The 27,550-nt window shown below is 46.1% G+C and overlaps 1 protein-coding gene across 10 annotated transcripts in view; it reads left to right on the top strand.

Annotated features, from left to right (window-relative positions):
• The window catches only part of SHANK3 (SH3 and multiple ankyrin repeat domains 3), a 369,257-nt gene that overhangs the window by 79,846 nt on the left and 261,861 nt on the right, over positions 1-27,550 (top strand). For all 10 annotated transcript variants that reach the window (XR_008732337.1, XM_055710964.1, XM_055710961.1 and 7 more), the window contains 4 exons: positions 13,173-13,324; positions 13,638-13,805; positions 14,801-14,917; positions 16,228-16,305. Coding sequence is in view for 9 of the 10 variants with exons in the window: in XM_055710964.1 (XP_055566939.1) it covers positions 13,173-13,324; positions 13,638-13,805; positions 14,801-14,917; positions 16,228-16,305 (515 nt within the window). In the remaining variant the exon portion in view is untranslated. The remainder of the gene's footprint in view (positions 1-13,172; positions 13,325-13,637; positions 13,806-14,800; positions 14,918-16,227; positions 16,306-27,550) is intronic.

The raw sequence follows: 27,550 nt of genomic DNA, 5'->3' as shown, positions 1-27,550 counted from the left end.
GGGCTGGGAAGTCATTGTGGTATTATCAAATTTAAACAACAGCAGCCAAACCCCTCTCTGACAGTCCTTTGCCAGACCAAATGTGGATTTCTTTACTCCCATGCCATTTGTTCTTGTTATTATTCTTAATTTTCTAATTTTCAGTTCATATCAACTACTATCTATCTCATCATGTCCTGTTGTTAGAGTTGTCTCTGTAACTGCCACCATCACTTCACTGCTGACTTGGGAGGGACACGTGGAAGGGGTTCTCTTCAATTTATGGATTTTTAGTTCTGGGTCACACAGAAATTGTTCTTCAAGATTTCCCAGTCGCCTTTTACTCTTTAATTTGAAACCTCCTGTGTTTGCCATGATTGATTACTTAATCTAATTTTCCTTGGTTGAATTCCTTAGGAAGCATCAAATATTCACCTGGCTAGTTGAGACTTTCTTGTTTCCATGTCATCTCTAGTTGACTTGATAGCAGTCAAATATTTAGCACGTTTTTATTTATCACATTGAGATCCAAAGTAGCATTCCCCTATGTTGGAGTACGACAGTGCCTATATTCAAGTGATCAGTTTTCTCCTTTTTAGAAAATGAAATGACACTTATTGATTGTTGGATGGGACACTCAACATTTCCCTTCAATTTGAATTTGCCCTGATAGCGCAAATGTAAATTTATGCAACTTAGAGATAAACACTTAGGAAGTTAATGCTTTTTTTTTTTTTTTTTGAGTTCGTGGTCTGCAACAAAATCTTAATGAAGGACCTTTTAACTTATTCCTGCAGTTGTTAATCTGTATGCATTCAAAGTCCTGTTCTGAATAATTAGTGGCCATATGATAGATGATGGGATTTTAATGTAGACTCTTTCTCTGGTCCTCCTTGCCCACTCAGTACTTCCTTATTCTCACAACAAGCAGGCATATGTAATGTTATAAAATGGCATAGCTGCCTGTAGATTTCAGTACTGACAATTATATCATAATTCTTATTACCAGCAAAAGAAGTCCACATCCTTTTTCTTGTTATCCGGCCTCCTAGGATTTTGCAATCAGTAAAGAGGAAGAAAAAAAAAATCTTCCTCACAGTCTTTGTCAAATGGGTTTAATTACTTCTGACATGGTGCATTTGTGCTGCGTTTCCCTCTTTGGAATCATTTTGCTTGTGTTCTTAGTTTAACATCTTTCTAATTGCTCTACCTATTTCTCAGCCAAGATCATTATCTCACCTCTTGGTGAAGTGTGGTTTCCTGAGAAGCCTCCAGAACGGACTCTCCTCAGCTTCTGTGCTCAGACATGTAAATACGAGTGCTGCAGCATGGTTCCTGTTCACTTGGCCAGGTTTCCAGTTCACGGTGAGGGGCACCCAGATGCATTTCAGTGGCTGGCCCTGAGGCTGCAGTTGGTCGCCTGGGCTGGGCACCTCACACCAGGGATCTGAGACATCAACATGGACCTGGCAGGCTTGGTGCAGGGCTGCCTCCTGCTCTGGCTGGCAGCTTGGGTGGGATCGGCACCTGCCGTGCTGGATGGGGTCCTCGCTGAGGTGGCTGAGTCCTACCCATGGGCTGCTGCAGCTGAGTGCCGCTGAGTTGTCCACCACATCTCCATTAACTGTGGTGGGAGCTTACCTGCCCACACTTACACGTGCAGGCTGAACCCATCCCTTTGGGTTCAGCTTGAGGAAGACAGTCTGCTGGTTTTCTCTTGCAGCTTGGATAGTCTTTCTTGGTGATGCTTTTCAGGACCTGAGCCTGTCATGTATCTTTGTATAAAATATGAGATGATGGTCTTGCTGAAAGCAATCAGAAATCATAGAAAATAAAATACATTTGTCGTTTTTTTTAACTGTTTCACTTCTGGCCACAATAGTAATGAACACAGAGTTAGACTAGGAGAGAAAACCATCTCGAACTCCCTTCTCCATCCCTCTTTGATGTCCCAAACAAAGCAAAACAAGTACATGAGTGTTTGTGTAGTAACTGCTTACTCCTCCCAGCCAAGTTCCTTGCAGGGGTGCTGATCATGGTTGGTACTCCTGTTCTGTTGCCCATCTTGATGCTCTGTTCTCCTGCTTTCTCTGTCTCCCCTGTTCCCTCCCTGCAGATCCTTCTCCTTGGGCTGCCTCGAGGGCTGGCTCCCGAGTCTAGCTGTCCAGCTATCCTCCCGTAAGTGTTCATATTTCAGATGTTGCACAGTGGTGCAATGTGCACTTCCAATCCATATCTTTCATTTATCACCAGATCACACTTCCTATGCAGGACTGCTTCTTTCTCTCTGTAGAAAGGAAAGCATAGTGCCTCCAGCTTGGCATAGCTCTTACCTTCATGCAGCTGGAATAGATCCATGCCTGAAAAGAAGAAACCATATAAAACTGCTCTTTGGCAGTCCTATTTCTTATGGACTTGTTTACTAAGCTAGAATTCCCGGAATTACTGGAAGGAAGATGAAGAGGAGGAAGGGACCCTATGTGGCAGAATATGAGAGCAGCAGTAGGGACTGTGTGGTCTTCTGCCAGTATCAGCAGTCAGTCACATTGGTACAGTTTGGTGCTGCACGTGCGCAGGGCTGTGATACTGCTGTGCTGTCAGTGCATTGCCCATTCCTGAGTGAAATGTGAGCAACTCTGTTCTCAGAGGTCTCTTCATGGGTCTGCAGCTTGGTGGGTGTCACTGTCGTTGTTGTTTGCCACTTCTGCAGAGCTTGGAAGGAAATGACGTTAAGTGGCCTTGCTGATAGTGGTAGGACCTCAGACTCCTTAAACAAGGACTCCACTAGATAGACTCTCCAAAAGATAGAGGCCCTACTGTGATGTGGTCATCTCTAGCTCTGTTTATAGTTTCATCACCTGTAGGACTTCTTCAGATGTATAGCCGAGACAGGGAATTCGGAGGTGGTGTGTGTGGTTGTACTGCCTTTCTGATGAGGTGGAGCTCAAGCAATGAAGGCACATGACAATTCCTGTCAAGGAAAAGTTTCTGGAGTTTATCCTGGACTTCTGGCTGCAACATGCCTCTCTTCTGTTCCTCTGTAAGAAGATAAATTAGTTATCTCAAGTACCTAATTATGCAATTATCCCAAGTTTTGGGGAAAAAAAGTAGCTCATTTTTACTGAAAAATGTTAGGTGAGACTCCTGTAAAGGGCTGAGCGAGCATGCTGGGATGGGGGCCCTGCAAGTGCGGGGTAGTGACAAACAGTGGAGGAAGGCTGAGGGAGGCAGCCACTTCAACCAACACAATTGCAGTTGGAAGAAGATATTTTAACAAGCCTTCATAGTGTTCCCATGTAAAATTGCACTGATGTAATTTACGGTATGAATTTTGAAGGCTGCACAAAGCTGTGTAGACAGTTATTTTAATATGAATATCTTAAAATTGGCTTGGAATAGGCTTAACAAATAGCTCTTTCATCAAAATAAATACCTTTGGGCTGTTTTTCTTCAGTTTAGCTTTTTTCTTTTCTTTTTTTTAAAGTAAACATCTGTACCATGGCAGCATATATAGATGGAGCCTTAGGTTAGAATGCTGTTTGCAAACTGTTGAAGAAGAGCAAGATTAGCAAGGACACTTGCCTCTCTATCTCCTGATAAGGGTCTTAATATTTTCAGTGACGCCTATTTTGTAATGCTGATCCTTACAAGAAGTCAACAGAGGTACATCCAGCATTAAAAACCCAACAGCAGTACGTGCTGTACAAGTACTACCTCTCTGGTGTCTGACTCCTTTAACTAGGGGTCTCTCCCTGTTTCCTATCAATGTTTTTTTGCTCTTGTTAAGGGCCCAATGCATTTTTATCTGAACTTCAAGGTACTGGGCAGAGAGAAAGCAATTTATTTTTCTCAGGTTATTTGTTTCCTGCTACAAGTCTTCATACTCCCCTTTATGGGAGTATGTTAAGCAGCATGACTGACACTTGTCAGTTGTGATCCTTTTCTTGTACCATCTTGTCCTGGGAAAAAATAAGTATACATATGTGCAGCATAGTGTTTTATTTTAGTGAATGGTAAAGTAAAAATGTAATTGTTCTGTGTCCTTCCAGCTCTGCCTTTATTTATGTTGGCTAACCCAAGGGTGATGGATGGAAGAATATTTTGTCTTGTAGTATTATATTCAAGGGGCTTAATCAAGTCTCAGTCTGCAGCGCAGGAGGTCGGCTAAAATGAGCATGTACCGTGCCTGAGGTTAATCAAAGGAGGGGAGGCCGCTGGCTTGCCCAAACTGGGAAGGACATCGGGACTTGCCAGATGCAAGAAAGCTGGGAATGGAGGGAGTTGCTGAGAGTGAAGCCACTGGAGTCTTGTTGCAGGTCACCATCTCCTTGCCAGTCCCTGTGGAAGCACAGAAAGGGTGTAGAGAGAAAGGAGAGCATTGATTTAATATTTAATATCGTATTGATGATTTGGAGTATCGTATTGTTGATTTGGACTTTGATTGTACCAAGGCTGAGCTAGTTCAAGAACTGGCTTCTGTGCCTACAGTTCTGGACAGAACCTGGATGGATTTGTAGGGACTGCCTTTTTCTTTGTTTGCTGTTCAAGCTTACTTGTGGGCTGTGGGGAAGCCTTCCTGTTGAAGCACAGAAGCCTTTCATATGGTTATTGCATCCAAATCCATCTGTGAATCTACAGGTGCCTGGGAATTACCCCCTGGGACCCAATGTTCCTTCCAGCTGGCCAGAGAGATCCGCAACTGTGGCCAAGCTTCCCATGGCAGAGCCCCATGGCATGGTGGCCAGCGGTGTTGCGACCTAGTCTCCGAGATGAGGAACAATGCTATGAGTGCGGGTTTTGCCTCCTCTGGGAAGTGGGGAGTTGTTGCAGACCAAGCTGCTGAGCTCCCTGCATGCAGAGGACAGCCCTGAGAGCCAGTGTGAGGCTGGATGGGCACTGCGCAACGCGGGTAAGAATCACTGCTTGATGACCCTGATTGTGGAACCACCTTTTTCTCACTGAATTCCGCAGGAGCATGCCAGGAGACATTTAGGGGTGAAGGCACAGACTGTGCTGCCTGGCAGGCAGAGGCAGAAGAGCAGATAACATGTCCCTGCAGGGCCGGGAGGGCTTGGCAAAGCACAGGGAGGGCAGCTGTTTGCCCCCAAGGTTTTGGGGCAAGGAGTTTTGTATGCCTCTCTGAATTCCAGGTCAGATAATGATGTGGCCAGTGTTAAATACTGAACTAACAGTGCCTTCGCTCTGTCCCTTCAGCCCGTAGTGATATTTGAGTATAACAGCCAAGGTGGAGGCAGTTACCAGCAATAAATCTTCCTCTGGTGCTCTGCTTCCTGAAGACAACAATGCCACAAACTTCCATAAATATTCTCTATGCAGAAGCCATCCCTCATTGCACCATCTTCAGGAACTGAAAATCTTTGGCCTTCTTCAGCTTCTCAGGGATTTTCTGAACAACTTCGTCCCAAGTCCTTCTGAAACAGTGCTCCTCAGTCTTTGCCAGGAGATGCCCACCTGGCCCATCACCTAGGACTCTCAGATTGGGAAATCTAGTAAAAACTGAAACTAAAGAGGATAAAAACACAGGGAGGGGAAACTCTTCCCAAAAGGTCTTAGAGTTTTCTTGCCTAATCCTTTGAGGACCTGCAGGGGTAATGTGCATAGAGAGAGGAGAGGCCACTTTGCTGCTAAATCAAGCCTCCAGATAAGTTGAAAACCTTAGTCTCTCCTTGGTTGGGAATACTTCTGTACTGAATTTTTAACCCAGAGCTTTCAGGTTTATCAGTAAATTGGTGGGACTGTGGGCAGATGTCCAACTAAGATTTCAAGAGAAGGAATAAATAAATGATGGTATTTCCAGTGCTTGGTATTTAGCAAAGATAGAAAAAGCTGCAGTGCCTAAGTGCTATTCTTAACTTCTCAGCCATCCTTTACAAAATCACTGTAGTAAATTTACTCTCCTTTTAGGCAGAGCAGCATTGCTATTAGCAATGCTCTTTTATCCACTGTGTCTCTAGGGATGAGTCTATGAGAGATATTGCAAATACGCTCTGACACCAAATGCTCCCTTCTGTGTGGCCATGTCTTCAGCATGGATAATTACAAACACCCTTTATTCTCCTTCCTCATACAAAAGCAGAGAAGGGGAACACAAACCCTTGAGGTTTTGGAAATTCAGCCCTTAAGCAGCTAAAGCTTTCTTCTTCATCCACTCCTGTGCAACACAAGTGTTCCCTTCATCCCCATCCAAAGGCAGTTTGTAACTGCTCTGCTGATTTTTGTGGCAGCAAATGCAGTATTACTGTCTGAAAGACTTTGCAGTATAGATCCCTAGCAAAAATGATTCATCCTTTTCTTAGTTTCTGTAGCCTTTTCTTCTACCTCTCTTGACCTGGGGAAAAAATATCTCGGCAGAAATTATTTGTGGGTCATTATCTGTGATCCTATTCAACACAGAGAAATTAATAGTCTTATCTGCAGGTTTTCCAGAAAACAGAGCTCTCCTGTTGCTCATGAACTATTTCTTTTAAAGGAGAGAAGTTGTATAACCCTGCTTGAGGTTTAAATTCTAGCAGTTCGGAAAGGGATATATCTGTGTTGTGGATGAGAAGGATGATATACATTGCCCAGTTCATCTGAGCTATGAAAATACCTGCGCATACTCTCAGTTTCTCTTTCCAGCCTTTGCTGTTCTTTTTGTTCCCAGGACACACAGCAGCCATGCTCTGGGACTTACCATCCATGCTGTCCCCTTTAGGGATGTGAGTTGCAAGCGTGCCCCTCTCATGCTTTGGCTGTGCTGTATCCAGACTGCCTGCTAGCTATGGCATAATGCATTCAAGGTACACATGCACAACTACTTGATTAACAGCCTGAATAACTCACATTCATAACTCACAACCCTGTCTTCCTTTTTCTGCCATTATCAGAGCCTGTTTGTATCCCTAAGGTCAATGCTAGGTGTGTTTGCTGGAGCACAGCCGGGTTTGCAGCCCGGTCTCACCAGGGTCCCCTCACACCTTGTCTGTGCAGGTGTTGCATGCTTGTCCTGGGCTGAATTCTTCTGAACAGAGCAGATCCCTTGCATGCAGGCAGTGTGTGGTGGGGAGCACTCCAAGGCAAGCTGGACTTCCCTGCTTGGAGGAATGTTCTTCTCCAGAGTTAAATCCAGTTAATGGACTTCAAATAACACTGGCTGCACCATGAAATATTGTGCGCTTTGCGGTGCTGTGCTCACAGCAGAGCCAACAGGAAGATACGGCATCATCCCAGCCTCTTCAGTGCCAAGCCTGGTATCTTCATTTAAGCTGCTTTTGGGAGTGGTTTTAAGCTGCACTCAGGCAGCTGAAGTGCAGCAGGTATTCCCCTTCCCCTCACTCTGCTGGGGTGAGAGGGCAGAGAAGAGCCACGTCTTAAACCGCTGCAGCCCAGTTTGCCGTTGTTCATGTTTCAGTGCTGCAGGATTGCTGGGAAGATATTCTAGGAGAGATTAACTGTCTTTGACATAGATTAGAAGAAAAATTTCACAGTTTTTTCCTGTAGGTACATTTTAAGGATGTAAAAAAAATTCTTGAGAAGTTATTGTCATTCTAAAATGAGACCCAAGCCTGAATGATAGTTTAGCATGTAGGAAAGAGAAGGACAATCCTCAATATTTAGCATAGGGTGGCAACTGGGAAACAGCAGGAGAATGAGCGGAAATCATTGTATTTGCAAAGAAGTATTCTTGACTGTGTGCAGCAATACAGACTGTGTCCCCAGTACGATGTGAGGACAAACAGCAACAGCAATAAGTAAGTGGGGAGAAATATTTGCTGTGCATGGCAGTGCTTTCTCAGCCTTCTGCTTACTGTTAGGAAAAAAGCCCTCTGCCCACGGCACGGGAAGCATGCCCCTCTCCTGCTTTGGCTGTGCTGTATCCAGACTGCCTGCTAGCTATGGCATAATGCATTCAAGGTACACATGCACAACTACTTGATTAACAACCGAATAACTCACATTCATAAATGATATATTTTCTGTTGCTTTCAATTTTAGAAGGTGAAAGTTACAGCTGGAAGTGCTGGTTCAGCCAGCAAATTGTGATTAGAGAGAGGAAACAAAGGATAAAACTCCAGTGCCTTGTGGTTTGTATAAGTATTGTCCTCCTCAGTTTAAAATCTCTTAACCTAGTTGCTTTAATCCTTTTTGGTTTTTTAAGCAAACTGGTGGCATCTCTTTGAATCAAATGCACAACTGGAGATCAGTAAAAAATTGTATGTTTGCGTTCAGCTGAAACTGAAGATGAAACGTCATCTTGTAATGCTTTAACCTACAGCTGAAAAACACTACCATGAGGTTCTGCTTACACAGGGTATTTGTCATAGGCAGATATTTTTGTTACTGTGTACTATAGGTCTGTATAGGAACACTGAGTAGACAGTAACTCTCCTCTCCAGTAGCCTGCAATGAAAACTTTCGTATCAAGCCTGTTGTCATCTCAACTTGAACAGACATCCTCCCTTTTCCTAAATGATAGATTGAGTCCTGGAGTAACACGGATTTTTTTTTGTTTGTTTTTGTTTTAAAATTCTGATATCAGAGTGGAAAGGTTGTTCCTGCTGGTGTTGGAGCACTCTCCAGGGTTTCACTGCCTTCCCTCACTGCCTTTGCCTTGCCATGTGAGTTCCAGCTCTCATGGTGACACTCCTCAAGCATGAGGAGCCTCTACAGGTCCTTTCGTCTGTGAGGCTGTAGAGGAGCATCCACATTGTGTGACACTGTGACTGTCCTCTCAAGTTGTCTCTTTGCTGCTGGCTTCTGGGATTTGTGTGGATAACACCTGATCCAGAGCTGAGCCAGCTGCAGTTGGCAGGAACAGGGGATCTTGGTCCAGTTCTGGGGACAGGAACTTAGAAGTTTTATTCCACAATGCAGCCTTGTTTGAATTCATGGATTTCACAGGCATGACCAGCCTGAGGATTGCCAGAATACCTTGTTTGCAATTCAAACATTAGCAATGCTTTTCATCCTAAGCTTTTTTTAGCAGAATGAAGAGAAAACATAGTCACAAGACAAAAACATAGAGAAAACACTCCTTCAAGTGGAGCAGCAATGAACTCCTGCGAGCTTTCTGGACCCGGAGTTGCTCCGTGCTCCAGCTGCGGGAGCTACGCGCTGTCTCAGCAGTGTCCTGCCCCAGCACTGCCCCAGTCCTGTGCTGCTCTCACCAGCCAGGCTGCTGGGTTGCAAGGGTGCCCTTTGCACAAGGAAATCCTCTGAGAAGCTGTTCCATTTCCCACCTCTGCTTCCCTACAACCCACTGATTAAAGGAACTGTCCCACTGGCAGCTTTTTAGACCCAGACCATCTCACCTGCTCCTTCCCCAGGCTCCTAAGCACTGGTGCTGCTCCCAAGTACAGCTCTTGTCTGCTGGCCCCAATTTGCTGTTGCAGGTTTTGGCTACAGAGTTTAATCTCACCCGTCAGGGATGAGGTGCACTCGAGCAGCCACCATGCATGGGTGGGTGCTGGCTTTGTTGTGAAGCTCTTCCCGTTACAGCTGCTCTGTGAGCGTCAGAGGCAGCACTGGTGTCAAACCCACACTGTGGAGCTTGGCTGCCGAACGGCCCAAAGGCAGAGTCCAACCTGCAGCTCCTTCTTACGTCCATCTATCACTTTCTTCTGCTGTGCAACCTGCAATGCATTGTCTTGCTGGTTCTTGTTTTCTGCTGCAGATCTTGTGCACTTATTAGTTAATTACTTCAAGCATATATTTGGATACACACGTCTCCAAGAATTAACAGAGTGTAATCACTAAAATCCTAGATTAGGTAGTGATTACATTAGATTTAGTGAACAAATTGCTAGCTGCAGTTCATTCAGTGCATCTTGAAACACCCTTTTTGGACCTTTCTCAGTTGTCAGGATTCAAGATAACGTGATAGATTTTACAATTGAATTTGGCATATTAATAACTGAGACTAAAGGAAGATTGGAAGCCTTGTTTTCTCTGTCTTTTGCCTCTTTGAAAAGTTTGTCTCATTTAAACTGAAATACTGAAAAAAGACTGGTGATTTAACTGCATGTGGAGATGGAAGTAGATGCCTGGAGCAGAGATTGATGAGGATAGTTCTGTTCATATGCACGGCCTGAAGTTTGTAGCAGTCTGAGTTCTTATCACACTGCAAGGGCCAAATATGTGCTCTCAAAATAATTAAAAATAACCATAAATAAGGAAAAGATTTGATAGAAATTATGGTGAAAAAGCAGTAACTGAAAGTCAGTGATAATGATGGAAGTTAGATTTGGATTAGATATTAGGAAGAAATTCTTTACTGTGAAGGTGGCGAGGCACTGGCACAGGCTGCCCAGAGAAGCTGTGGCTGCCCCATCCCTGGAAGTGTTCCAGGCCAGGTTGGATGGGGCTTGGAGCAACCTGGTCTAGTGGAAGGTGTCTCTGTCCATGGCAGGGGGGTTGGAACTACATGGTCTTTAAGGTCCCTTCCAACCCAAATCATCCTGTGATTCTATGAAATCAAAGCAATGGTATTTGGCACAGAAGGTAAGCGACGGTCCTTAAAAGGCTGTAACTTCACTGGACTCTCCTCTCTGGCTTCCCTTTGCCTTTGGCTGAAGGTGGCCCTAGCTAAAAAGCTGGGGCATGAGAGCTGGGGAGCTGCACAGCGGGTGATTTTGGTGTTGGTAGAGAGGAGAAGAAAGGCTCTTCTGCCCCAGGAGCTCACCCACAGTCACCTGCTCTTCATCTCCCTTGGTGTGTGGTGTGTGTGTGAACTGGAACCCCTGCACCCCCATACTGCTTCAGTGGAAGTGCAGACTGTGCTTCCACCATGGCCGCCCAGCTCTTCTGAACCACAGAAACCATGGCCATGTCTCTGCGAGCTCCACCAAGGTCTTCCAAGAACCTCCCCTAGCACCACATCAGCAGTGCATCCATTCATCTGTTAGCCTGACATGTGGCGTTTTCCACCGTTTCTTGTTCTGCATCAGGCACTGCTTGCTCCTGGTGGCTGCATGCAGTGTGAGAAGGGATGCAGACCCTTACTGATAACACTACCAAACTCTTATCTTCACGGCTACTGCTAAGCTAAGGGAATATTTCCACTGCTTATTCTTGGTGATGTTGCTAGTCGTGTGGACACAATTACATTCCCATGTAATATGCATGTTGTTACAATGGTAATTACCTTCGCGTTTAAATACATCTCATATTTTCTAGCTATAAAGCATTGTACCTGTCCTGTGCTAAAGTCTGACATTGGGCAATGAATGCATGAAGCCATTGTATTTATTATACCATTGACTTTGTCATATGTAAAAATATTCTCTGTGTGTGTGTGTGAACTTCCTTAGAGATTACTTCTTTTCTTCCAGATTGTTGTTAAAAATAATTGACAGGTTTGAGCTGATGTTAATCCTTAGAAGACCCAGTTATAACATTCTCATTTACTGGTGATTCCTCTTATTGGTGAACCCATCTTTAATCCTCTTGACCAACAGTCTTCAGTAATCTTAATTTTTTATATTAATGTCTTGTAGCACAAAACCCAGAGAGTTTTAGCAAAGTCACAGAACCTTTTCTGACCTCCACCTATCTTGTTTAAAAATTTGGTTAAATAGCAATGCTCTAAAATTAATATTCATATGCTTTTTTATTTGTATGTAAAACCATTTTATTATTCTCATTTAAATAGTTATTTCTACTAAACTGAGAGTTTTTAATTTATTTGCAAATCAGATACCTTCCTAAAAAATACATGACTGTAGTACAAGCTGATGGCATCTTATTTTAGCTAGTGCTCACATTGCTCCATTTGTAGTTTGGGGAATTTGAATGTAAAGACTTAGGGATTTGTCTGAAAAAGGAGGCTTTTGTGTGTGCGTGATATTGCACTCTGAAGAAAATAAATTTATTTAATTATAGTCAAAATTCTTGGAAAAACGTTCGGTCTCTTAAGGAGACTATACTCATTTTATAAGAAAGCACGTTTTTCTTCCTTCTTTGTGCTATCAAATCAGCCCCCAGATGGGTGAGCATGGTCCTTGTGCAGCTCAGATCTCCCTAAGCATCAGGGTGGGACAGAAATCCCCACCCAGTGTGAGCACTGTGACCCCCACCCAAGGAGAGGTCCTTCACACCCGTCCTCGTGAGGACCATGGTGGGGTCCTGCAGGTGCAGGTGGGCAAGCTGTGCCCCTGGCTTGCAGACATGCCAAGGTAGCGCATGGCTGAGAGATGGACTCTGGGATCCGGTCCTTGAGGGGAGGGTGTAGCAGCTGCTGTCAGAGTCTTTGCCTATCCCGTGCAGCAGTGCCTTTCTGCATCCCTGAGCTGCACGCACTGACTGGGAGCAGCAGATGTACATTGGGGCTCCTGCTCCCACCTGCAAAACAAAGGCAGAGGGTGGGTGGGGGCTGGTGGGTGTGCACTGTTGAAGGGGATTCTGTTAGTTCTTCCATTGTCTGCTAAAATTATATCCCTCAGGGGAGCAAGTCCTATGTGCTGGGCAGTCCTGGGAGTTGGGGCTGTTTCCTAGTTGGAGCTGGAATTGAACCAGTGTGTGCAGGCTCTGTCTGCTGTGTGATGAGCCCGGTTCCTCCAAGGCAAGGGGGTTTCACACAGGTGCAGGGGTGTTCCTCCCATTTGAGATGAGCATTTCACGTTTGGAGTTGGAGCTTGCTGCTGGTGATGTGAGGCAGTGAGGACCAGCTGTGGGACAGCTCTGTGGATGCTGGTGGTGGTGCTGGGAGCGTAGCCATGTGTCTACCCTGGAACACCAGCCCCTTCTCCATGCCTTGCTGCAGGGAGAAACTGAACAAGGATGTTGATTTTCACCCCCTTCATCTTCCCTTTATATAAGTGGTGTGTCCAGATGTGTGCTTTCCTGCAGCGCAAGAGCCCGCAAAGCCATTTCTGCCATTCATTAAACTGCCAGCACATTCCTCCACCCTTTCCTCTGCAGGGCTCTCATCCACACCCAAAAGAAATGGATGGACAGCCTCTAGCACACTCAGACCGTGCCTGCAGGCATTTGGAAAAAACTCCAGTATCTGAGTAGGGCTGGGAGTGGACGTGGGGTTTGGTGCAGCAATCTCGAGGGAAATGCGGAGCACCTTGCATTGCTGGAGGCCAGGCAGGAGATGTGCCCAAGCGAGAGGCCAGTGTGGTGCCACGGTTCCTGTTGAAGGGGTGGGCACACCAGAAGTTCTCACCCATCTCTCTCCTGGGGCTCTACAGAATGTCCCCTGACCGCGGCTGCTCAGCTGGAGCTCAGCGCCGAGATGATCAAGGCCCTGCGCAATGGGGGAGCGCACCTGGATTTCCGTACGCGGGAGGGGATGACAGCTCTTCACAAAGCCGTCCGGTGCCGCAACCATGCAGCACTGCTGGTGAGTTTGGGGGGAGCCACCGTGCGTTCTCTCCCTCCCGTCTGCCCTGCACCCCAGCACTGGCTCCTCCTCCCACCCCGTCCAGGCTGCCAGCAGGGTTGTGCCCTTCCAGGGCCATAGCATCTCTCATATTGCTGTCGGGGAGCACAGCCCATTACAAAAGTGTGGCACTGGTAATGTGAGTCTTGCAGGGAAGATAGGGTGAGCAGTGCCTGCTGCCATGGCCGGGGCATCCCCAGACCCTCTGCAGGGCAGGTTTTCCTCCTGCGTGACCACCTGAAGCTGCAGAGTGAGGCAGATACTTCTCTTGCAGACGCTGCTGGACCTGGGTGCCTCCCCAGACTACAAGGACAGCCGGGGGCTGACGCCGCTGTACCACAGTGCCATGGTGGGGGGGGACCCCTACTGCTGCGAACTCCTGCTGCACGACTACGCCCGGCTTGGCTGCGTGGATGAGAACGGCTGGCAGGAGATCCACCAGGTGGGGCGGACAGTGAGATGTGATCTGGCCGGGGTAAATGCTATCCTGCTGCCAGGACAAGGGGATCATCCCACCCCACTGTTCAGCGGGGGGGCCAGCACAGGGGGCCAGGCTTCTGTGTGGAGGACTTGAACACGGTGTGCCAGCTCTGGCTGCCATGCCAGGCCAATGCTCGGGGTGTTTTCTTCTGGCCTTGGTCAGTAGTTTCTGGGATCCTCCCCAGATTATGACTGGCTCATAGCACAGTGCTTTGGGATCTCAGTCCAACACACTAACAAGTGGATTTGGTGTAGGGAAGATATGGGCTAGGGTTAGGGAACCTGAACTGGCTGTGCTTCAAGACATCTTCCTTTGGGAGAAGGGAAGATGTGCTGGCTCTGCCTCGAGCCCCCTTGTCTTGGACCATCATGAGGATATGTTGTCTTTGGGTGCGTGGCCTCCCAAAGCACACAGCTGTCAGCCCCCTGCAAGGTGGATGAGCACTGGCACAGCTAAGGATGAGAATGAAAAAACAGGTTTGTATTTGTGATCTCGATTTACTGGATATGACTGTCCTCCTTCCTGCCTCCATCCTACATTGCCTTGGCAGATCTTTGAGGATGGCTGGTCCCAAGATGGACCAAACCTAGAGGAAAAGAGCACACCAGTTAACTAGAGATGTTGGGCTGTTGTCCTCCTCTTTGCCTGCTTGTGCTTCAGGGCTTCTTTTCACCAGATAATTATGGAGAAGGCTCTGGTACCAGTATGATGTGAATCCAAAATCTGCCATTGATCTAGAGATAATTTGTCCAATAAGTATTCAGGTGTATATTGCTGTAAGGAGCAGCAGTGTGTCTCCATGCATGTTAATAGGACTTTTCAGGTTACAGGTCCAGCCTGAATCAACTTTTCTAGCATGGATGAATCCAGCAGAGGATGTTACGGGATTTGTCATCTTCCTGCTGCTCCCTGATTTTCCTTTTTTCTTTCTTTTTTCCATTTTGCGTTTCAAGCAGGCATGTCGCTATGGCCATGTTCAGCACCTGGAGCATCTTCTCTTCTATGGAGCCGATATGACTGCACAGAATGCCTCAGGAAACACCGCTCTTCACATTTGTGCTCTCTATAACCAGGTACATCTGTGTGATTTGGGGCATGAGAATGAGAAAGTATAGATGAGGCACCAGCCTGCCTGAGATAAAGCAAACACATCGGCCTGGAGCACCTTCTCATTGCTATTACTGTTCCCAGACCCAGAAAGGTGCTTGTATCCACACCTTGCCCTGGGATGAGGCTCCTCCTGTTTGTAGCAAGTCTGGTTTTGGATTTCTCAAGAGCCAGGTGGCTAGAGAAGCATCTATGGTTTAATCTGTTCCCATTCCTGAGAAGTTTTTGCTAATTTACTGCCTAATGTGTTCTGTAATTTTCCCTCTGGTTCCTATTCCTACTTCACAGCAAGCCCCCGTTACTGGTTGGGAGGGAGCAGTTTGCCTGGGTGGAGAGTGCTAATTTGGCCCAGGTGCTCACATTTAATGTGAGGTGGGTGTGTGCCACAAGCAGGGCTTGTTAGGCACACATCCTGGGGCTTTCACCCTATTTTGGGAGGGCACGTGGACTGGGGTCTCGTCCTTCTTATGAGTGGTGCTAAATTCTGAGTGCTAATTTCTGAACTGTGAAGAAGACTGTCCAGGCAAATAGGGGGCAATTTCTCTTTTATTTTCATGTCTTTGCTAACCTTAGTTCAGGAGAGCGAAACCGAGGGTGGTGGCAGAGCCCTCTCTACTCTTATACACCCACTATTTTCTTTCTGAAATGTGGATGTCAGTATCTAAGGTTTTCTACTGTAGGTTTTGTTCATTCTTAGAGATTTTTGTATGTTGTATTATGTGGGTTTTCACTATAAAGGGAATTTTCAGTTTCTGAGGTGTCCATGCTTTAACAATTGAACAGTGATATGTTTTGCCATAGGCACTAGTACATGGAGGGCGATTTGTGGCTTGTAGGTACGTTCTGCACATGAAGGGCTCTTGTACCCAGGTGCCTGCCCACGGGGATGGGTGGGTAAAGCAGCATTAAAGCATACAGGGGCTCATAAACTTGTTGAATTAACATCATTTAGAAGCACAGAGAATTCAAAACAAAATCAATAGAAGGCTTTAGGGATATCGCAATACCTGGGAATGTGTGTGACTGCTGTGCCTGTGCTCTTGGAATGATGTTTGGGCATGGCCATGGTGCCAGTGCCCCAGAGCTGCACACATACAGGTGGACTTCAATCATCCTGGGGTTGGGGTGACCAGTTGGTAGGGGTTGAGCATCCTTACTTGCTCTTGCTGAAGGAGGCTTTCTGAGCGCGATGAAACCACAGGGTTTGCTGCTTTGTTGTCGCCAACCTGCAGTGCTAATTTGTCTCTTCCCCTTTCCCCCTTGCTTGTTTTCACAGGAGAGCTGCGCTCGGGTTCTCCTCTTCCGCGGTGCAAGCAAAGAGATTCGCAACTACAACAGCCAGACAGCGTTCCAGGTGAGGCAGCAAGCTCCAGGCCTCATTCCTCCCGCAGAGCTCCTCATGGCCCCTGACAAGGGCAACCTCTGCAACGTGTCTGGGGCATGTGTGGGGTAAAGCTTACTGGAACAAAACCATTGATCCGGGATGTTTGTTCTGACACCAACTTAATTGCTGGAGCAGGAGGGAGGAAAGAGAACACGTGGTACACATGCAAAGGGCTATGAAAGTGGTATCTTATGGTGGGAGAATGAAAGAGCTTTCTGGTTGTGTGTAGTGGAGATGGAAAGGAAATGTTTTTGCTGTCTGCAGAAATGTTGCAGTAAATGGTAGAGAATGAGGAGAATCCTTAGAAATAAAGGACAGTGTTGCCACAGAAATGAAAGCACCTAAACTTGCTGTTAATAAACTTAAACTAGAGGTTAGAAGACCTCTAGCCACAAGAGACGTGAAACTCTGGAATAGCTTTCTAGTAAGTATGCTGGGTAACAGAGGTGGAAAAGGGCAACTCTGTCATTTTGCAGTGTGATGCCTTCCATAAGTTTGCAAATCATGGGAAGTGAATGCCTGCAGGCTGCAGCCTGTGATGCAAAAGGTCTCTTCCCATCTGCTTTGCCCTTTTAAAAAGTTTTTGAACTTGGAATGGCCATCCTGTTTTTGCTCTTATTAAGGCACAGTCATTTGCCTGAGGACCTTTCAGAACTGTTGTGACTCAATGTCCTAATCTTCAGGTGTCCCTCGAGAGCAGAGAGTGTCTGTCAGTGTCTTACTCATATACCAGCTTGGGTGGCTGCAGATGAGCTTGCTAATTATTAGCCCTTTAGAAATGCTTTTTTTTTGCTTCCCCTTTGGTGTTGTTTATAGTGGCTTTAGGCCACAGAGTTGCAAGTGTGATGACCACAATGATGTCATGCAGTCCCTGCAAACATCGTGCGTGGCCCCTGTGAGAAAGGAGCCTTCTTATAGACACAGTCGCTCTTGTTGTGCATGTATGGCTGCCATTGGAGTGGCAACAGATCCTGGAGAGGTGGGCAGGGAATTCCTGGGCAGATGTTCTGCATGTGCTGGAAATCTGCCACAATGGGTCATGCTGCACTGGTGTTGCCTCCTGTGCAGAAGAACTGGGTATCTCTAGTGAGCCTCCTGCGTGCCAAGGGACAAATTTTACTGGGAAGGCACCAAATCCCTGTGCAGTGTGTGTGCTGTATGCTGGGGACCCAAGGCATCCTCTGACCTGACCGCTTGCTGGCAGCTCTGGTGAACCAGCCGTGATTCTCCCTGAACACCCTGCTGCAAGCTGCTGCAGTGATGTTCCATTCTGCATGAAGATATTTCACTTAAAATTTAAGTATATTTTAATGCAAACTAAGCATCCTGTCCTAAAGAGTATGCAGTACTCATGTGTGTACTTACCATGATTGTATATAGGAATCAAGCAGACATATAGAGATAATCAGTTCTGAATCACTTGTGTGTACAGTGTGAGGAGCTAAAAATGTTTACATAGTTTCAGGAAATGAATACATAGCTTATAGTCTTGTTTAAAAGTAATTTCTTTATTAAGACTGAGACCATGTTCCCCACAAGCTGTGCTACATGTTGGCTTGGATGCCAAGAGGAAAAAGGGCCTTGAAGGTCAAAGTGAGCATCCTTATAGATGGTCTGGTTTTTGTCACATGCAGGAACTTGAGATTTATGCCATGCAATTAATTCACCTATTAAGTGATGGTTGTCTGGTCATAGCTGGGGGAGCTTTGTAGCTAGGAGCGTCACTTGTATGATGCCATGTGGGTGCCTGGTGGCAGAGGAGGGAGGCTTGTCCTCCCCTCCACAGTGGCCTGGGGACCGTGGGTGTGTGCCACTGCAGCTTTGCTCTGAGTGACTGGTGGGGCCTTGCTAACCACAGCAAATGCTGAAGGATGCTGGAGCTCAGCCCAGGGTGGACAGCCTTGTTCTTCGCAAATCCACCATAGCTCGAACCTTCCTCTATCTGCTCTGTGTTATCTCCCGCCTCTGGAAGTAGATCTGGAAAGGGCATGATGTGGCAAGGTCTGCTTTGCTCAGAGGCTGCTGTTCTCCGTGGAGCTTTGCTCTGGGAATTGAGGATGGTCCCATCTGACTGCTCTCCAATTTAGTGTAAAAATATTTATTCCCAGGGAAAGGCTTCTTGCAGGAAACTGCTGCCTCCCTTTTGAGATGAGCTCAACTTTTGGAATCAGGAGATGAAGAAAGTGCAATCTTTTTGCTTTGAGCATTTGTAGAACATGGTGTAGCAGGTGATGGAAGAAGGCAAATGGCTCCTGCTCTGATTTTGCTCATGTCTTGCCTGGTCCTAGTGGATCTTAATGAGGAAAGACCGGTGTTTGCCTCTTTCTTTTTGAAGTAGTGCAACTTATTGGAAGTTTCTGTTCCTGAGAATGGAAACTGTCATTGGTAATCCAATCGGTTTGTTTATTGGCAAATCCAAACCAGAATTTGGTATTAGTGTGGTGTGCTGCCTTCGGTTCCCAGCTTTCAAACAGAAACACTCCCAATCCCTGCTTGGATTGCTTGCTTGACACTTCAGCATGTCATTAAGTCACTGTTGCTGCAAAGTCTGGTGCTTTCTCACGTTCCATCTTCATGTGGTAACGGGGTGCTGGCTTGCTAGGATGGAGTTTCAGCATGGCAGAGGAGAGCCAAGCCTGTAAGAGTGAGTGTGTGCTACCCCACAGTTCTGTGGCTGCTGGGAGCTCCCGTAAAATACATCTGCTGCTGTGTGGCTATCTAGTCAGTTTACTGCACATACCTCCTGTTAATTTGATTGCTGTTGTTAATCAGATAGCTTGGTGTCAGTGTCCCGAGATGGCTTGAGATAGCACTGAGTAATTTAGAGGGTTTAGAAGTTGTAATTGTTTGGTTATCTTCCCTAAGGCATGTCAGTGTGCTTGTGGCCTGGGGCAGCACACCACCTCTCTCTCTCTGAGTTCCTCCTGTTGCAAAGGGGCCTGACACCCATTCGTGGAGTGCAGTGCCTGGCCTGTGTGGTGGGGCAGGAGGGCTGGGAGCAGTCTCACCTCTTTGTGGCTGGTGGTAGGCTTCAGGGAAGAGCGGAAGAGCAGGATGGCTTTGGGGTGAGAATTCTCCCAGAGTATCTTCCTAGCTTCTGGCAATCTGCATCTCTCTTTTCCTGAGCCAAGTTTGTACCTACATCTGTCTTCAATTGCTCTTAGCTGGCTTTTCATCCATACATCCGTAAATTGTGTAAGAGAGTCCCCTGTGCAGATGCAGTCCTTCCCAAAGCTCCCCAGCCTCATCCAAGTACAGTCTTATCACAGAAGGATGGAGCCGTCATTTTTCAGGTAGGGTGTTGCATACTCAAAATGCACTGGATGAAAATAAAGTTGTTTGTCACTGCTCCCCCCCCCCGCCTCCCCCTCCTTCCAGCTGCTTTAGCAGTATCATTGATCAGAAACAAGTGCTGCCAAAGCACTGGTTGTCTCTCCAACCTCTCACGTGCCTTGAGGTGCTCACTGACTGAACTTGGGGTGTTGGCTGCTGGAGCATGCCATGGGGCCAGGAGCCTGTGATGGGAAGGACAGGCGCTGAAGCCAGGACTGTGAAAACTGGCTGTTGCCGTTGTTGATGTGATGAACGCACCATCCCATTTAAACAGCAGGAAGGTACCCAGCAGAGGACTGGAACTTGTGGACAGGCATATAGGCAGGCAGTTGTGCAAACACTGTGAATGGTGGCTGAGTCAGTGGCATCTTCCCTCCCACCAGTGATTTGTACGGGATCCCAGGGAGCTGAAATCCTGTATTCATTAAGTTCAGGGTGGCAATGTTAGGCAATGTTTTGTCTCTTAGGAGAGTGAAGACTTGTCTCTAAATCTTGTTCTTCAAGAGATGCTTTTTTAATATTATAATAAGGTTACTCACTCTCACTGCGTCAGTCTTTTTCTTGCATGGGACTGATAGCTCAAAGTCGTCCAGGTCAGCCTGTCTGCAGTTTCTTGTGTTTTTTATGGAAATGTTAAGTGCTAGCTGCTGTTCAACTGCAGTATGTTGGGTTTCTGTTTTCCCTTTCCTCAATGCCAGGTTGACAGAGTGATTGCAAAAGAGAAGACCTTTCAAATTCTGTGAAATGACCGTGTCCCTCTCTGAGCATGCAAATCACATGATTTGACTTGGAAATGAAATCATTTACCTTTGCAAGCTGAACTTAATCAGAATGATGATCCACACCTGGTGGTGTAGACAGGCCATATGGAACAGCTTTCCTGTGTCACACTGGAGTTCAACTTGCCACTGATAACAAAGACCCCATAAAACCATTTCTTATCTGGTGTGTGAGGGGGAAGGAGATACCCTCTGCTCTTGCCGAAGTCACTGTCCCCATGGCTCTAATCCAGCTTGCTATCTACCAAGACCTCCAGGACCTTTTCTTTTCTGCTGAACTGCTCCCCAGTCTGTGTTGTTACCAAAACTGCTTCTTTCCCAAAAACAGAATTTACATTTGTGCTTTTTTAATTTCCTGGAGGTCCTGCTGATCTATTCCTCCAGCCTGTCCAGGTCCCTCTGGGTGGCAGCCCTGCCTTGTGGATGTTGACCATTTCCCCCAGTTTGTTGTCACTTGTAGACTTGATGACCTCTGTGATGCTCCACCTGTCACTGGCCTTTGGATAAAGAATGACCCATTAACAACCACTCTCTGAGCCTAACCATCCTTTTTTTTCCCCCCATCTAACTGTCCACCCATACATACTGTAATGTCCTAATTTCTATACACATAAAGATGAGACATGGAAGGCTCCATCTGTCTTACTTCTTCTCAGAGGACACAAGGAACTGCTGGTTTTCCTGCCTCTGTATCAAAGAGGTTGGGCCGTCTGTGCCACTCCTGTGTCTCAGCAGTCTGCCTTGTGGTGTGGGGCTGGAGACTTGCTGCCACCACAGGAACCCTGCTTTTTTCCACATTGAGATTTCCCTGTAAACAGCAGGAGAATCCTAAACCGCTGCTGCTCAGTAGCTGTACCAAACGGTTTGTTTCTGCTTCATGTGCCTGTGCATCTGTGTCCCCATCAGTCCCAGATGTTTTGTGTAACTGGTGTGAGCTGGGGGTAAGACCCTGCCTTAGCTGGGTTGAGTCCTCTGGTTTCTAACCCCTTGGCTAGTCTCGTCAGTGCATCAGGTCTTGCTGTACTTTTCCTCCCTGGCTTTCAGATGTCTTAAGGACTCAAGTGTTTTCTTTCTCAGGAACCCAGTACTCTGATGGTATTAAACCAGGTGTTGTATGCTGGCAACCCTACACTTTGAACCTCTGAGTAATTTTTTCACCTTTTGTTTAATAAAAGTCGGTTTTCCAGTTGCCTTTACCCCCGGGTAAAAAGTAGAAACAGTCTTAAGTCCTTACGGTCAGGTCGTCACCTGCCTCGCACTGTATTTTTCAGTGGCCTGTTAGAGGTGCCAACAGTTTCCCTCTAAGAAGCATCCAAGTTTTATCTTGTTCACAGTGTTAACTTCCCAGTTTTCCTTCCCAAACCTCACATCTCTAACATGGAGCCTGAATTTTGTGTTCTCAATGTCAAGATGGATCCTTCTTGTCTGGAAAGTTTTGGAAGTTCCTTACGCTGCCCCATATGTTCCTGGAAGGTCTGTGGGTCAACCGCAATGGCCATGTGACAGACCTTGCTGTAACTGGCTATAGTGAAAGCTCCAGCCTTCATCAGAGGAGTGTGTTCAGTGCCCAAATGACTTCAGAATCACTTGTTGAATATTTTCACCCTTGATATTTCTAGGTGTCCACACTAGAGCTTGGACCTTGCCTTCCCTAGGTACTGTTTATTGTGGCATCTCAGAGCTGAAGTTGTGCTGGTGGAGCAGTCTGCAGCTGGTGCACGCAGGAAGGACTTCAGGACCCCTCTGCAGCAAGGGTGCAGCTGCCACAGTGTCATTGGTAGCACGCACGTATGTGCAGGGTGGGTGAGCTGTCGCAGTTTCTCAAGCGGCCTCATCCACATGCTGGCTTATTGCGTATCTGCGTTGCCCAAAGCCCGCTGAGGCACTGACTTCTTCCTCTGAGGTGGAAGAGGATCTGAAATGATGAGGGGCATGCTCTACCTTTTGTGTTCAGATTTGGAAGGAGAGGGGATATGGCAATGAGCTTGGGCTCCTGTGATAGTTCAAAGGGAGACAGATGGGGTACTGGGGTGTTTCTAGTTCACATCTGTGTTTACGGGGGTGTACAGTCACTGGTAAGCCATCTTTCTTTGTGCATGTGTTCTTCCAATCCTCCTTTCCCAGTGGTAATGGAAGACACTTTACTGCTCCTTTGACATGCCTTTTCTGGATGGAGACTTCTCACCTGTGTTTTCCACAAATCACATCACTTGGCCAAAGTCAAAGGTGGCTTTTCCTTTGTCTCCTCAGCAACGTTTCAGGTTGATAAGGGCTGACCCATGCAAGGCCCCAGTGCTCTTGGTGCCTATGTGCTGCTTATAGTACCAAAATCATAGCATGTAAGAAAAATTACCTGTAGACTGCATCTTGGTTGTATGGTTTAACCATCTGTCTCTGATTTCCACTCTGCTTTGGACTATTTACTTACCCAAGGTATACACTGGAAAATTATTAGAAATGTGTGAGTCTTTTGTAAATACAACTTTTACAGCCAATAAAAATGGCTGTGAGGACCTATCAAAATGTGAACTCAGCATTGTAAGTTTTAATTATCAAGAGGTAATAATTCAGTGTTATTTATTTAAATAAAAGGAACTCGGAATTTTCTTTCATATTGATCTAAAGGTTTGCTTATGTATGTGAGCAGGTGACTGGTGTTGAGCCAAAACTAAACATAGATTGCAATTTCTTTCCTGTTGAAATTGTATGCCAGTGGAGCTATGGGATCGTTTGTGTTAGCTCATCCCAAACACATCTGATGTAGGTTAGAAGTGCAGACAAGTTTTTCTTTAATGATCAGTAAATGTCAATTTAGTACAAGTTTCTTTGTCCTCATGATACTCATGGTTGAACATTTCCATTTATACACATACAGGGTTGTCATTTGCAGAATATAAAAATAGTATGCAAGTAGTTGATTCAAGTTTCTTCTAATGTAATTGTTAAATTTCAATCAGAGCTGCTGCTTTTGTGTGAAAAAGTTGTGCTTGTGTGTCCTTTTGATTGCCACGTTTTTGTGATTTCTGGCCCCCCCACCCCCAAATTCTTCTAAACAGATTTTTGGGGTGTGTGGTATGGCTCTCTGTTTGTTTACTTATAACATGATTACCTAAAAAACCCAAACAAAACCAACAAAAACCAACCAACCGAAAAAAAAACCCCCAAAAAACAAACCCAAAGTTTCTTGTTGTAACTAGCACAGGCTTTGTTGATGCAGAGCTGCTCTGGCTGTGGTGCACTGGGTTCCCCTTCGCCTTCTCCTCTGTGGGCTGAGCAAACCCCACACTCAGCCCCTCCCACGCTCCAGCCCCGACCATCTCGAGGTGCCCATGGGACTTGCCACAGTACTGCAATGTCCATCCTGTGCTGGCGAGCCCAGCCTGGCCCTGGTATCCCAGCTGGTCTCGCCAGTGTGGAGCAGAGGATGGCAACCCCTGCCCTCACCCCACTGGCTGCCCTTGGGCCATCACTGCCTGGGAGGCGCTCAGCCTCCATTGTCTGAGGGTGCTGATGGCACCGGGTCTGAGAGGCCCTGGGATGCCCCAGGCCTTTTGGGAGAAGCCACAGGGCTGCTGCAGCTCATGGGCCAGACTCAGTGCTTTTCCCGGCCAAGCCCCACCAGTCCCTCTTCGTCCATTTCTCCAGGCTGGGGAGTCCCGCAGACAAGCAGCCCTGCCCTTCTGCCTGCCAGCTGCTCCCAAGGCTGGTGGCAGGGATCTCCCTGCTACCATCCTGGCTGTCGATGAAGGTACCAAAAGGGACCATCTCCATACCTGAGGAATGGGCTCATAATCAGCTACCACCTGCACTCTGTATGGGCCACCACCCCACTTTTGAGTCTGGTGGTCGAGCCAGCTTTCCACCTACCTCATTGTCCACCTGCCCAAACCATCCCTGTCCTGTTTTGCAATAAAGATGCTGCAGGAGACCACACTGAACTCCTTCCCAGGATCAGGGCAGACAATCTTCCTGCATTCCCCTCATTCACAGCCAGTCACCCCATTGAGGAAGGCAGTAGAAAGCTAGGACTAAGGAACCAGAGGTGTCATTTTTGGGGTCTTTTCTTTCCCTTTCACCCAGGATCAGCTCTGAAAGTTTTATTCCTGGTGTTTGCTCACCCACTTGTGAGCGCCCACTGTGCTGAGTGCTGTGGTCTGCTTCTGCCCTTATAACTGTGTGCACTCTCAGAAAGCATCTTCTGACATCTGACATGAATCTTAAATTGAAATTTAAGCCCATTACTTTTCCATGGTTATTGAGAACAGATGATTTTTGTCCTTGCTGCAGCTGACTTCTTTCTGTTTTTACAGTCAGATCACCCCTTCCCCACCCAGTCTTCTGGGCTGAATGTCCCAGAGCATGCAGGCTTTCCTGCAGAGACCTTGAAAGCATCATCTGCATCTGATCGTTACTGCTGTTTTACTCTGGATTCTCCCTATATCTTTTATTTAACTCTGTTCCTAAAAGTAGCCGCCTCCAGCTGAAACCCAGCTGGTTCCGCACAGAGCAGAGGGGTTACATCACAGTTAGAGGTAAGGCTGCTAATTGTAAGTCCTGGTATGTTTTCCCTTTTCTGCCACAATGTGACTTTGTTGACTCAATTTCAGCTTGCAATCCTGCATTCTGTAGATCACCTCCAGCAGGATTGCTGCCTGCTGTCTCCCAGTGTGCGTTTGTGCCTGGACTTGCTGAGCCATTGGGGCTGGGGAGACCCAGGGGTGTCTCTCCTCCTGCTCAGATGGGCTGGCCCCATGGCTGCTGAGGGTGCTGGGGGCATTGCTCAGCCAGGTGTGGGAAGTCCCCATGCCTGGAGCACTCCAGCCTTGGAGCTTGTTCCCATACTCGGCCGTTCCTCTGCTGAAGAGCCTTTTCGTTATGCCCAGTTTGTCCCATTACACCTTGTGCCCATTGACTCTTGCTCCTTGTATGCCTCGGAGAAGAGGTTGGCTCCGTCTTCTGTAATCCCTGTACATAAACTCGATATTTTTGTCTCAATTGACCACATCTTCCCACTCCCGCCTATTTCCTGAGTTTTCAACAATTATTTCAATTCTAATCCTCTAATGACTTTGCGTCTTCTTTCAGTTTAGTCTCATCTAAGAATTTAATAAGCGTTTTCTGCACTCCATCATCCAGGTGGCTAATGGAAAAATTGAGTACTACTGAACCTGGGGTAGGGTCCTGTAAAATTCATTTAGCATACATTTTTAGTCTGACAGTTAGTCATGAATTAGTTTTCTAATCAGTTTTTCATAACTTGGCAGGAGTTTCAGCTAGATTGAATTTGTTGTTTCTGAGACTGTCACATAAGGCTGTCAGAATTTTGCAGAAGACAGCTATGTGGTATCTTCAGTTTCTTCGCTCTTCACAAAGCCTGGCCTGCTACCCTCTCCTAGAAGTAACTTGGATCCCTTAAATCTGGTTTGCTCTTTACAGCTTGCTGTTGTTTGGTCATCTCCGTTTACAAATGATCTGCTTTGGCCAGCTTTTTTCCAGACCATAAAATTAAGCTGCCTGGTCTAGAGTGCAATGTTCCTCTCCCAGTGCTGCATATTTAAAGCTGGTTGTAACTTCCCTTCTCTTCCAGGCATCTGAGAACCGTCACAGATGATCAGAGTTCAGCACTAATGCCTGAGATTGTTCCTAGCAGGTCTTTGGCAGCGTGGCTCAGCTCATGGTCTGCAGATCTCTGGCACTTTGTCAAAAAATAAAGGCGATTCATAAACCGTTTTCAGAACTGGGCACAAAGGCAGATACTGCCCCAAATGCTGTATGTGCCACTTTTACAAGGCGCAACTGATCTGCTGATTTAATGGTATTTACTGCATGATCACAGCCAATGGTGGAGTAAAAAGCTCAAGCCAAAAGACAGCAAACCCTCCGGCGTTTGTGGTGCTAAAGCTCTCCGGCTGTGCCAAAGCGCTCAACCGGCTCCCGGTGAGAGCGCGTTGTAATGTGTGTTCCTGTGGCTCCCTTGCTCTTTGCACACCTTGCTTGTTGTATCCCTGTTTTGCACCTTGACCTTCCTTCACCTCTACTGCATCTGCCATGTATATAATTGGGCCTTATAACACTTTGAATGGTCCTTCTTAAATCTTTAGAGTTTTACACTTTGATGTTATCTTAACATACCATTTGTATCAGCTTTTTGGTACAATACAAACAGGTTGTTAGATGTATTTTCTTCAAAGATTTGTATCTTGTTGGTTTAAAATAGGCATCATGGTCTGAACTCTGCAATTTGTAGTCATGTTGCCCAGGCAACAGAATATTCTCAAATGGAGTGATTTTGTTAAAGAATGTCTTCAGTTAACTGTGATTTTTCCTAATTTAAATTAAATTTTAGCTGACAGCGTCTGGATTTCTAATTTCTTAATGACATCATATCTTGTGATGTCATATAAATTAATAAATTTAATTCTTAAGTAGTTTATAAGGGTTCAGTGTTAAAGAATACTTGGAAGGAAGTGGTAAAGCTAGTTGATATTGTACAGTTTAGTTAGCTTAGCTGTAAGCTCTTGCTAGTTAGCTGCCTTTGTTCCTCAACATGTGTAAAGCACAGAAACAACAGCTGCTGTTTGCCATGTTTTAAGGATTTAGTCCTAACTAATGCCAAAAATTTTAGCTGATGTGAGAACGTCTATAGCATTATTTTTATTAATAAGCTCCATATTTTTCTTGTCATCGCTACAACAGTAACCTTGTCCTCCCCCATCTGTTCTCTCTTGTCAAACATTTGGATTGTAAGGGTTGCAGGTTTTTGTAACTGTGTGCAGAGCCTACTGATTTTGCGTTCAAGCTCTACTATAGTAGAAATAAAAATAATTTATGGAGGTGTGGAGTTCCTGTTGACGCTGGAGTGGTTATCCAACCTGTTATGTATTAAAATCACAGCACATTTTCCACAAACTTAATGCATTTGCTATCTGAGTGGGAAAACATTTTTCTTAATATTTAAAAGTATGTTTGTTAACTTTTAACATTACAGTGGATTGAAGTTTGGGACCTCAGAGAAATCTACTATCTGTGCTTAGGCTTTTTGTTGTGCTTAATGATTAGGTAATATAGTAACCCAGCTTCTTCTAACCTTTCTTATTCAGATT

This window comes from Falco cherrug, chromosome 5 (assembly GCF_023634085.1).
Source record: "Falco cherrug isolate bFalChe1 chromosome 5, bFalChe1.pri, whole genome shotgun sequence".
NCBI lineage: Eukaryota > Metazoa > Chordata > Aves > Falconiformes > Falconidae > Falco > Falco cherrug.
Note: the sequence above shows the minus strand (reverse complement) of the source record. Positions and strands in the feature narration are given on the sequence as shown.